Here is a 12,488-nt window from a genome sequence, read left to right as displayed (position 1 = left end):
TACTAAATTTTGATCCTGTTCCATGCATACAGGAGGCTATGGAATTAATTTTATACATGGATGGTAGATATTTCTTTTTTTTTGGTTAATGAGTAGGCTTGTACAGCAGCACTCTATACATGTATATACAATATAGTAAGTATTTATTGTTCTTAAGTGGCTCAATTCCCAGAGAAAGCTGGTTGAATTGCCAACAAAAAACTATACAGTACCGAATCTATCAAATAAATACACTTCCCATCCTCACCCCATTGAGCTATGAACACATAATGCAAAGGTTGGACTGAGTAAATTCCAGTTTTAACCCCTGAGCACCTCATTCGGGTTGCAAGGCACTTCATAGTGTTGTGTTCAATTGTAGTGAGGGTCTTGCAGACATCAATATAACATATTTACTCTTGCTACGGGTGACTACTTGTGCCATTACTATGAAAGAGAATGTAATCCTTGTTGAAGAATTTTGTTAAAGCCAATTAGGGACCTGAACGGGAGAGGAGAGAGGGGGAGAGGGAGAGAGAGGAGGAAGGGGAAGGTAGGAGGTGATGCATTTCACTGTATGTCTTGATGTACATGTGACAAATAAATCTGAATCGGGGGGGGGGGGGGGAGAGAAGAGATAGATATTACGACAGTAAGAGACAAAAATAAAAGCACAACTCAATTTTTCTATTTATAGTAGTTATCAAAGTTTCATAATTTGTTTATAAGATTTGTGTATGATTTCTGTAGCACAGTAATTTTTCCAATAAATATTTAATATTTTTAAAGTTACAAAAAGAAATTGTATCCCATCCCTAAATCACAATAAGTGTGCCAAGTTTAAACCATTAATTCAAATTATTTTCTGGTTTCTTTGTTTTTTAAAGTGCTTTCTTTTAAAAAGAAAATACCTATCATACTGTGGAAATCAGGCCATCAGCCAAGCATGATGTTTAGTTTGTTCCTTTTGCACTGCAAGCTTTTCCCCATTAAAAATGGCCAGGAAGATGTAAGACCTTGGGGAAAGGAAAAGCCGAGAAAAGGAACATTTTGAAAGGAGGTAGCTGAGCATGGAAAAATAATAAAATGTTTAAAAAGACACCCACTGGCTATTTTTCCATTCTACCTGTTGAAACCAGAAATTAATTTGTCTTTACCTAACAAATTATTAAAAGCCCTCTTAACATCACTTTAGTTGCTACTGTACATCCAAATTAAAATGTTAAAAAAAAGGTACAGTTGAAGTCTATTCATTCAATTTAATAGAAGAGGACTTTTATTTGTCTTCATTCTAATCTAGAATCTGGGTTTGATCTTCTCAGTCAGGCTGCTATCTAGCCTAATGAGGAGATCGCTGAGGTTTATTTTAGCAAGTTTAAGGCTCAGCGTGGGAATGTCCGTCGCACCTTCTTCCTTCTCTTTTGCCTTGTGTCGGTTCTCTGTGTCGGCTCTCCCTTTGCCTGACCGTTGGGCCCCATTTGGGATTGGTTGAAGAAGCTACCGTTGGCTTGTGTTGCAGCTCCCTGGAAAATCTTGCTGAAAAATTCTTGGAGGTCAGCAGAAGTTGGACCATTGTCTGAGCCAGCTCTACAGAAAGATAAGAAAGGGTGTATGGAACAATTTTTAAACCACTTCAAATGACAAATCCTCATATAGTAGACTGTCAACACCTTAACCAGCTGACAGTCTTAATTCAACACTGCTCTTCCACAACCCTTCTCAAACCAGAGAAACAACAGCCCAATTTCTGCCAACACTGGCTTTGTGTTGGCTGTGGAAAAAAGAAGTCCAAGTGGACCTTGAGATTATTTTTTGTATGTCCTTTCCATTGGAGAGCACATGTTCTTCCATCAATTTCTCCATCACCCGAGTCAAGATAGAAATAGGCTGAGGTATATTTTCCTGTTCTGTGACTAGTGAGAGTCAACATGCCTTTTAACTAACAAAAAGAAAGTATATTCCATTATTGAGGGTGTGAAAGACCACCACCAGTTCAGATTGGTATCTGAGCAACACAATGTGTTCAAAACCATAAATATACATAGATTCGAGAGAGCCCTTTTTCAGACTGTTAGAAATTTCTCTCATTCTCCCTGGGCAAGGTCAGCATTTAATGCCTAATTGTCCTTGGGAAAATGATGGCAAGCTCCCTTAAATCACTCCAGCCCATTGGTGAATGCGCTCCCTCAGTGCTCCTAGATAATAAACTCTCAAGAGTTGCAATTTGGTTTGAAAAGTAACATTAGAAGTGCCAATTTACAGTTAAATTTCTATTGAATAATGTGAATCACTCACCAAAGCACTCAACACCAAAAATCTACATATCTGGGGAGATTTTAGGTCTGGATGCTGGTGGCATGATAGTATAGCAATGAACTTGATGCTTTACATCACCAAAATTCTTCGATCAGAGTTCAATTCCTACCACTGTCTGTACGTTCTCCCCACAACAGACTGGGTTTCCTCTGGGTGCTCTGGTTTCCTCAGACATATGGGTTAGGGTTAGTGAGTTATGAACATGCTTTGTTGGTGCTGAAAGTGTGGCGACATTTGTGGGCTGCTCTCAGCACAATCTTCCTATGTTGGTTGTTGACACAAACAACACATTTCACTATATATTTCAATGTTTTTATGTACATGCGACAATAAATCTAATCTAATTTGTTTTCTCAGCTTAGAACAACAGTCCAAACACTATGGTCAGAAGAGGTGAAATAAGCAAACAGTGGGTTCCTGTTCCTGGCCACCATCCAAAGGAAATGTGATTTTGACTTGGGAGGGTTGGGGAGAAGAGAGTGATATCAAAATCATGAAATAGTACAAACCTCCCAATTTTAATATAATCCAAGCACAAGAACACACACTACAGGATCCAATTCTATTAATATGCAATCATTAGGTCAACCAAATTCTAGTGCATCTTCTTAACCAAACTTTCTCAGGCAATTCAAGCAGTAAATCGCCTGTATTCTTTCGAACAGACAATTCTCAAACACACATATTTGAACTAAAGAAACCATTAAGTCCTTTGGGCAAAATTGTAGTAATTTACTTCAGGTTATTTAGACAATGCCATAACTGAAACTATTCAGCGCTCTTCTACACACCAAATCCCCTTCTAGCTAAATTGCAGCACAGAGTTACAAACACATTTCTGTGGAGTATCTGGGAAACTTTTAGAAAATCAGTGCTGCTTGAGACATAGTTTTGTTGGCGAGACACATCCTTAGTCATCCCAAAGGTCAATGTTCAGTTTGATACAATTGTGGTGCTGTAGAAAGGACGTAAAAGTCAATAATGTTGTGCATGTCAGAATTGGCAAGGAAAGCAGGCTGTCTTCCTTATTAAATATTGTAAGGGATGGAACAGATTAACTAGTGACACTTCTAACACGATGCAGCTGGGAGTTCAGAAGCCTAAGGCCTGGGGGAAGCAACTGCTTGTCATCCTGACTGTTCTTGTTTTTATGCATTGTAGTTTCCTGCCTGATGGTAGAAAGTCAGAGAGGATGCTGGATGGATGGGTGAGATCCTTAATAATACTAAGGGACGTACATACCTCCTGATCAATGTCCTCGATGGATGGTAGGGAGACCCTATGATCCTCTCAGCTGTTCTCACTGTCCTTTGAAGGGACTTCAGGTCCAATGCTTAATTGCTCCCACACCAGATGGAGATGCAATTTGTCAGAACACTCTCAATGGTGCTCCTGTAAAATGCAGTTAAGAATGGGGGGGGGGGGGGGGAAGGCAGGAGCCTCGCTTGCCTCAATTTTCTTAAGAAGTGGAGGCGCTGCTGTGTCTTCTTGTTCAGGGAGGTGATATTAAGGGACCAGTTGAGGTCATCCGTGATGTGAACTCCCAGGAACTTGGTGCACTTAACTCTCTCTGTGGAGGAGCAATGAGGGGGATGGTTTGCTTCATGGTGCGGAAGAACCTATTTCCATGCTTGCTGATTCTATGAGTTCAAATTCTATTTAAGTGTGCTACAAAATCTGAAAACATTTCTGGCTACCACTATTTTCCTCATCAGCTGGTAAACTCTATGAAATGCCAATGTGCAAACTGTGCTATCAGACTTGCAGAATTAAAAATCTGCATGAAGTGGTGAGTTGGTCAGACACCTTCAGTTAACTATTTTAAGTTACATGAACCCAACTGATCAACTGCAACACCGCTAATATAAACAAATTACAAAGACAGGTTATTTGACTTCTATTTATTAACATGCCCTTGAATCTGCTCTTAGAACATTACAATACAATACAGACCCTTCAGCCTATGATATTGTGCTAACCTTTTAATCAACTCTAAGATCAATCCAACCCTTCCCTCCTATATATCTCTCCATTTTTCTATCATCCACATGCCTGTCTAAGAGTTTCTTAAATGTCCCTAATGCATCTACCTCTATCACCACCCTGGCAGGGTGTTCCATGTGTCAAGAACTTACCTCTGACATCCCCCATACTTTCCTCCAGTCACCTTAAACTCATGCCCCCACGTATTAGCCATTTCTATCCTGGGAAAAAGTCTCTGGCTGTCCATTCACTCTATGCTTTTTTATAATCTTTTATCAATTCACCTCTCATCACCCCTCTCTCTGAAGAGGAATGCCCCACATCACTCGACCTAGTTACATAGAATATACAACAGTACAGCACAGGAACCTAACCAATTAAATTGGTAATTAAATGGTCAACTAAAATAATTGCTTCTGCCTACACAATACCCATATCCTTCAACATCCCTCATGTTCATGTGTCGATCTAAACAGTCTCTTTAAAAGCCCCTATATATCTGCCTCTACCACCCCTGGTACCGACCACTCCATATAAAAAAACTTACCCCTCACATCTCCTTTGAACATATCCCATCACCTTAAGTTCATGCCCTCTGGTATTAGACATTTCAACCCTGAGAAAAAGATCCTGTCTGCCTACTTTATCTATGCCTCTCATAATCTTATAAACTTCTATCATATCTCCCCTTAGTCTCTGCCACTCCAGAGAAAACAACCCAAGTTTGTCCAGCCTCTTTACAATACATGCCCTCTAATTCAAGCAGCATTCTGGTAAACCTATTCTGCATCCTCTCCAAAGCCTCAGTATCCTTCCTAAAGTGGGGCAACCAGAACTGTATGCAATACTCCAGATGTGGCCTAACTAGAGTTTTATAAAGCTGCAATACAACTTAGTTTTGAATTCAATGCCTCAACTAATAAAGACAAGCATGCCATATGCTTTTTAACTACCCTATCAAACTGTATAGCTATTTTCAGGGAGCTAAAAATTTGGACAATGTAAAATTTACCATTTGATACCATAAAAAATACACCAAGTCAAAACACTTGGAAAATCAATAATATTGAGCTCTGTACATTTTTACTCACCTATGACGACCACTGCCTCCAGAAGCTCTTGTAGCAAAAGATATATGGTAAGGAACATGATGCATATCAGGAGATATTCCTACCCTTTGACAACCAGCCCATTCTGAAAGGGGGAAAAAAAAGTCACTAAAATTTGTGATAGTGTGAGAGTTAGGCTGTCTTCCAACAACATCACAACAGCTAAAGGAAGAGGAAAAAAAAACTGGTACTTTGTATCATGGCTCGCAAATCATCACTTAGTATTTCCCAGTCAAGAGGAGTTGTGAGCTATTACTGACCTGCTTCCCAACCCACTTGAAAGTGAATTTCAAAACTAAAATTGATTGATGATCAAAGGCATCAAGAAAGTGTAATCTTGTCAAGTAAACAGGCATGATCAAACTGAATATCGGGGACAAGTTTAATGACCTTCTCCTGGTCCTATGAATACTTTGATTTTCCTTCCAACTATCACAGAGCCATCATTTGATATCTAATGGCCTGACTCCAATCAAGCAAGAACATGTGCCATCTCCATGGCACCCTACCTCTTCAAACTAAACCAACAACTTATAAGCTTTGAAGGTTTACTTTCATCGATAACAATTTAAACACAGACCTGGCTTATCACTCATTTTTCCTTTGATTATTTCCACTGCTGTAGACAGGATTTTAGAGTACTTTAGAAATATTTTAAAATATGGTTGGAGTACAATTGTAGCCATATTCTCCAGTACAGTACTTGAGACACACAAGCATTTGCTGTCATTGGGAGAGATGTAAAAAAAAGCTGCTATAAAAGTCTATTTCTTCCATCAGCATCCTCTTACATTCAGCAGAAAGCAAGAACTTAAGAGGCTCGCAATACTGTCATCCATTTTGACCAACAGGAGGTTACTTGGCAGGTTTTGGTATTGACTTTTAAACAGAAGCATTGGAAGCTTCTGTCATGTATCAGTCAGGCCTGGTCTGAGATTTTTTTTTGTGTGCAATTATACTGAATACAGAATACAAACAGAACATTTACTAGCAGCAATCCAAGCTGCTGCCTATGCTTCATAAAACCAGAGTTGGAGTAATCAGGCAGTTGGTTTTACGCATCACACTATTTCAAAATTATCATGTAGAAGAATCACTGAAAGCTACCAGTTTTTGCTTTTTCTTAATACAACACATACTGAAAGTATATCAGGATAGCTTCAAATTTCTCATTGTCCTACCTGTGATATCATAAACTCTGCCATCCATCATGGCAAAGTAAGTGATTTTTAACCCCAGCATGCTTGATTCTGCCCAGAAGTCTCCATCCTCTACAGGGTGTCTCTTATTACACTCAGCACAGTATCGAGCTGCCTGAGGGTCACGATCCATTTCAAACCTCCTGCAAAGAATGTTCAAAATTTATTGTGACACACAAGTAGATAAAGAAATGCAGTTCTAGAAAGACAGCTCCAGATTAAATCTTGACAAGGACATGTCTGGGATTTGGTCTTTAAGTGGGCATGGATGGATCTCCTGCAGTGAAATATTATGGGAGTGGGGATTGGTAGGGGAATAAAACCAAAAACTGGTCATACCAGAGGTACAAGCAGGTGGACTGTAGCAGCTGACAGTATCCAGAGGAAACTGGAGGGTGGTGCAAGTGTGGAACAAGCTGCCAGCGTAAGTGGTGGATGCAGGTTCAATTTCAACATCTAAGAGAAGTTTGGATAACAACCGAGGTAACAGGGGTATGGAGTGTGATTGTCCAGGTGTCGGTTGATGGGACTAGGCAGAATATCAGTTCGGCACAGACTAGGTATGCTGAAGGACCTGTTTCTGTGCTGTAGTACTCTATAATTCTATATGTTTATTTCTCTATTACCACTATTTAGGAACAGGTGACGAATAGCCAGTTGAATGAGGAACCCAAGGGCAATGGACAGCCATCCAATTCTATTCCAAGATTTAGGTCCTTGGAAAGGACAAAGGAAGGAAACCCCAATCAGGGAACTAACAAAACAAAAACCACTCAGAGCTGTACGCTCGTTTTAATAGATTAGCAAAAGATAAATGAGCACAAACTTGTGTTTTCCTTCACATTTACTGCACATCATAGTGTTCATGGCCTCCTTCAGGTCATCCTGGAGTTTGGTGAGAAACTCGTTCATGGACTGATGTAACTCACTCTCTGCGGCCCGTTTGCTAAAAACAAAAAAAGATCATCAGTTTTTTTTCCCCTAGAGAGAAATCACGAACAGAAAAGCTGAAAAACAAGAACTGGGATCCTGCAATTCCTTGGAAAAGAAAGACATTACAAACGTCTCTTAACCAAAAGTTTTCAATATCCATCCTGAGGGAAAGTCAGCCATAATAAAATAAAAAGTTATACAAAAAAGTAGTTGCTTTTATAGAACATTTTTACATCTGGAAGATGACCCACTACAATTTTTTTATTTTGCAATCACTAGTAAGGAGGCAAGCACAGCAGCAAGTTTGCGCATAGTAAGATCCTGCATATAGCAAATGACCAGATAATTTGCTTGGCTGAGGATCAATGGTAGCCAGGTCACCGGAGAGAATTCCCCTGCTCCTGCAATTGTGCCATGGGATCTCTTATGCCTATTTGAGCAGGTAATCAATGCCTCAATTTAAAGACCAAATAAACAAAGGAACCAATCATCTCAGGTTCAGCACCAATAGCCAGATATAGAGCACAAAATAAGTAACATCACTCATGCTTTCTCCATGTCACACTCCCTCTCTCTCTGATATTAAAGATACTTACATCATTGCTTCTATCAAGTAGAAACAAGTGAAATAGATACATTTAAAGTATTGAAAGGAGTTCTCTCCCCCCAAAAAAACTAGTTAAGAAAAAAATCAGGGAAAGACAGGCCTAGAGTTAATTAGTAATGGTGTCAATATTATCCTGAGTAGCCAAATCATATTTTACCTTTTATGTATTAAGAAAATGAGATATTATTGTTCTGATGGATTTTTGTGCTGAGCAATAGTGTGTTGTCAGTGCCAAGGAATAGGAAACTTTTTGGCATCAAATACTTCCAAAGCAACTTTATGGCTTTCCTGCGGAGACTGACATGTCACTATTAATTGATGTGAATTTTTGTGATGTGGGATTAGGAACTCAATGAAACTTGCCAAGACTTAATATACTTGGGATATTTGTCACCAACAGAGAGGAGAATTTTGTTCCACTGGTCTGGACAATACTCACACCCAATTCTGCTTGTAATGGGAATATTCTTAAACCTTACCGGCAGGGAGCTTCCAGAAGTTTCTTTCTTAAATATTAAACTCAATAGCATACTTAAGCAGAGTTTTACTCCCTAGGTCAAAATGGTAATCTTTGAAATGGAAAACTATAAGAATGACTAAAGTCAAGCAGTTCAAAACATGCTTAAATACTTTTAATATTACATGTAGAAGGTAAAGTGGCATATTTTAAAAGCAACTGATCCTGCAAAGACAAAAAACAGGCCATGTGGACGTATCTGGAATGCAGCACTGAATTTCGCTTACATTTCATATTCCTTCCTCCTTTCAGGATTGCTCACAATATCCCACGCTGCTCGCACCACCTTAAAAGCTTCTTCCGATCGTGGGTGTCGGTTTTTATCAGGGTGAACCTGCAATCACAATGGGGTGATTACTTTAAAAGAGAAAGGGTTTGATTGATGTCTTGTTGAACTACTGCTGCCGATATTTCACATGAAGACGTGTCAGCTTTCACCTTAAAAAAAAATCAAACAAAGCTCATCCTGCAAATCTTGAGTGGCAATAAATGATTAAAATTATGTTTTACAAGTTCATTGAACTTGGGTAACAGTACCATTCAAGGTGATATTAATCAAAGCAGCTTTAAAAGTCACTGGTGTGCATTTCTACCTCATTTTAATCAGTGGGATGTCACAGCTCACTTCAGTGTTCCACCCCTGTGAGGGAGAAACAAGATGACATGGGCTGGCGGCAGTGAAGAAATAAAGAAATTAAAGTTCACAGCACCAATTCACTGTCACGTCTGTTGTTCGGTGACCCAAGGCCAGACATCTGTACCTCATTGGTGGAGCACATATTCAAGCTCTGATGTGACATCAATCTAGGCTTATAACTGAAGACTGTTACTGACCTTTCCAATGGTTTTGTGGTTAGCAGTAGTTCATCTGTTGGGGGATTATTTAACAAGAAAGCAAAGTTCTAAACACTGAACTAAGTACTGTTTATAGGTTGGCATTATACATACAGAACTACAGCTAGCCCAAACATCAGACATCAAAGCCTAGCACTGACATCAGAACAAATAAGATGGAGATAAGGAGAAATGTGACAATGGTGAATGAAGTCCATAAACTCTCAACTACATAATCCACTGCAGAAATCAGGCAACAGATCAGGCAGAAATGTGTACATTTGATACGATGGAATTTTGCTAGCTGTGAAACAAAGATTGCCTATGTGCAGATCTGAAATACACCAATGGTTTCATGTGATAAGGCATCTTTATCTAGGTGTCGTTCTAAATGAGTATTCATTGACAAGAACACCGCATTATTTCATATACCTAAATATTTCGCACAACACCTTCAAGCAGACTGGCAGGTACTTTGTTAATTTATCTCAGCTTTATCTTATGAAGTTAATGTTACTAATGTTTGGGCAAGGTAGTACATAAGGTTGGGTACAAAAAGCATGGTTGGTTCCAAAGATCCTTTCTTGGCTCAGTAGCTGTAAATTGAACATTCAAGCAGAGATCCAGTGACATGGACCATAACCCAAGTTTCACCATTCCTCATTACTACAGCTTTAGGATGAGACATTAAATCAATACCCCATCTTTTAGATAGATGTCAAAGATCCCATGACACTATTGGAAGAGCAGGGAAGCTCTCTGGTCTTCTGCCCAAGTTCTATCACTCAACCAATATCACAAAAAATATCATATTGCTTTTTGTGAGATTACTTTGTGCGCACGTTAACTGCTGCATTTCCATTCACTACAAAGTTGGCCATAGATGGTTCATTGATGACAATGTATTTAAGGTGCTCTGGGATAGTGAAAGACTGCAAGAAGTACAAAATCATTTCTGCATTCCCTTGTTTTTATGTTTACATTTAGTGTATTTTTCTTGCTTCTATCATTGCTTCCAACTACACATAGCACTCTACAGATGTAATATACAGTCCCTCAACGCTGTTTACCCACTTGTCAGAAAGGAATCACCATTTCCAGTCATAGATTCCTCTTTACATGGTCACAAATTCCACACTTTCAACATTTCTGCTCACTTTCAGAACTTATATGTTTGTACAGCAATATTAAACTTACCAAAAATGCTCACGGAACCTACCTGTGACTGCTCATCACAGATCCTGACTCACAAGAGAAAGAAGACCAAAGACATAGGAGCACAATTAGGGTATTCAGCCCACTGAGTCTGCTCCATCATGGCTGATTATTATCCCTCTCAACCCCATTCTCCTGTCTTCCCATGTAACCTTTCATGCCCCCATTAATTAATTAGCTATCAACCTCTGCATTAAGTATATCCAATCACCTGGCCTCCACAGCTGTCTGTGACAAGGAATTCCACAGATTCAGTATCATCAGGGAAATTCCTCCTCATTGCTGTACTAAATGGACATCCCTCAGTTCTGAGACTGTGACCTGTGGTCCTAGACTTCCCCAACTTCCCCACTAAAGGAAAGATCCTCTCCACATTCACCCTATCTAGGGCTTTCAATATTCAACATGTTTCAATGAGATTTCCCCCCCCCCCCCCCATTCTTCTAAACTCCAGTGAGTACAGGCCCAGAGCCACCAAAGGAATCATTCTCATGAACCTCCTCTAGACTCTGTCTGATGCCATCTTTTCTTAAATAAGGGGCCCAGAACTGCTCATAATACTCCAAATGCTGTCTGACCAATGCCTTATAAACCTCAGCATTACATCTTGTTTATATATTCTTGTCCTCTCAAAATGAGTGATAACATTACATTTGCCTTCTTTACCATCGACTCAAGCTGCAAGTTAACCTTTAGGGAATCCTGCCCAAGGACTCCCAAGTCCCTTTGCACCTCAGATTTTTGAATTTTCTCCCCTTTCGAAAATAGTCCACAGCCTATTCCATCTGCCACTTCTTTGATCATTCCCCAAATCTGTCAAAGTCCTTCCGTAGACAGCCTTCCTCAAAACTACTTGTCCCTCCACCTACCTTTATATCATCCCCAAACTTGACCACAAAGCCATCAAATCATTTATCAAAATCATTGACATGAAAAATAAGGACACAATGCTATTAATTTGCTTTCCAACTGGAACAAATGTACAAAACAGTTCCTACATCTCATTCTAAATCCCCTCTCACCACATCCACCCTAGAGTGCCTTTGACCTTAAATTGGAAACTGGGATCAAAAACAGAACTATCATTTAAATCAGGGGTTCTCAACCTTGGACCCCTACCATTAACTGAGAGGTTTGTGGACCTCAAATTGGGAAGGCCTGATTTAAATAATACCAGGGCAGCTGAGCAACAGCAGGCAGTAATGCTGCTACAACTGGACTAGCTATTCTGGTGGGAATTCAGTGAACCACCAGTGAATATGCAAAAAATCAACTACCTTACTTTTAAACAAGACGTGCAGCAGAAAATTCTAATCTCCCAACATTCTGATGGATTGCTGAATAAATGCCCATTGGCTACTTTGTACAATGGCAAGTGTGCTGCTGTCTCTAGTCTAACGAGCTGCTAGAGCCTGAATTAATCAACTCCACATCAGCCATTAAACAAGGAGAGTTGCCTTGATTCAAAGTACATTTGCTTTCCTTTCAAAGCTACACATTTGTTCATGGAGCAGGATCTAGTTGTCAACATCAGCAACTTTCTACAGATGGACCTAGCCAATTAAATTCCCTACTACACACATATGGCATGCTATGAAAAGGACAGGATCATAACAAGCCACAAATACACTTTATATCCTATTTGCCCAATCAGTTTTAAAATTTCCCTCCTCTGACACATTGTTGCTGTAAAGCAGTGTCAGAAGGTGGTTTATTTCTATTTATTTCATGTTATGGACAGAAGTGATTTAGAGGGCAACCATGTACATTTCTGAAGCTTCCCTCTGTGATAGCTG

General features: G+C 39.5%; 1 protein-coding gene across 1 annotated transcript in view; it reads right to left on the bottom strand.

Annotated features, from left to right (window-relative positions):
• Positions 1–116: 116 nt before the first annotated feature.
• Positions 117–12,488, bottom strand: part of dnajc14 (DnaJ (Hsp40) homolog, subfamily C, member 14) — a 33,627-nt gene continuing 21,255 nt past the window's right edge. Inside the window, exons 3-7 of the mRNA XM_059956334.1 lie at positions 8,871–8,977; positions 7,413–7,532; positions 6,569–6,729; positions 5,370–5,472; positions 117–1,566 (exon numbers count right to left, since the gene is read on the bottom strand). Coding sequence (XP_059812317.1) covers positions 1,362–1,566; positions 5,370–5,472; positions 6,569–6,729; positions 7,413–7,532; positions 8,871–8,977 — 696 coding nt within the window. The 3' untranslated portion in view covers positions 117–1,361. The remainder of the gene's footprint in view (positions 1,567–5,369; positions 5,473–6,568; positions 6,730–7,412; positions 7,533–8,870; positions 8,978–12,488) is intronic.

The sequence above is a fragment of the Hypanus sabinus genome, chromosome X1 (assembly GCF_030144855.1).
Source record: "Hypanus sabinus isolate sHypSab1 chromosome X1, sHypSab1.hap1, whole genome shotgun sequence".
Taxonomy (NCBI): Eukaryota; Metazoa; Chordata; class Chondrichthyes; order Myliobatiformes; family Dasyatidae; genus Hypanus; species Hypanus sabinus.
This window is presented reverse-complemented; position numbering and strand designations above follow the sequence as displayed.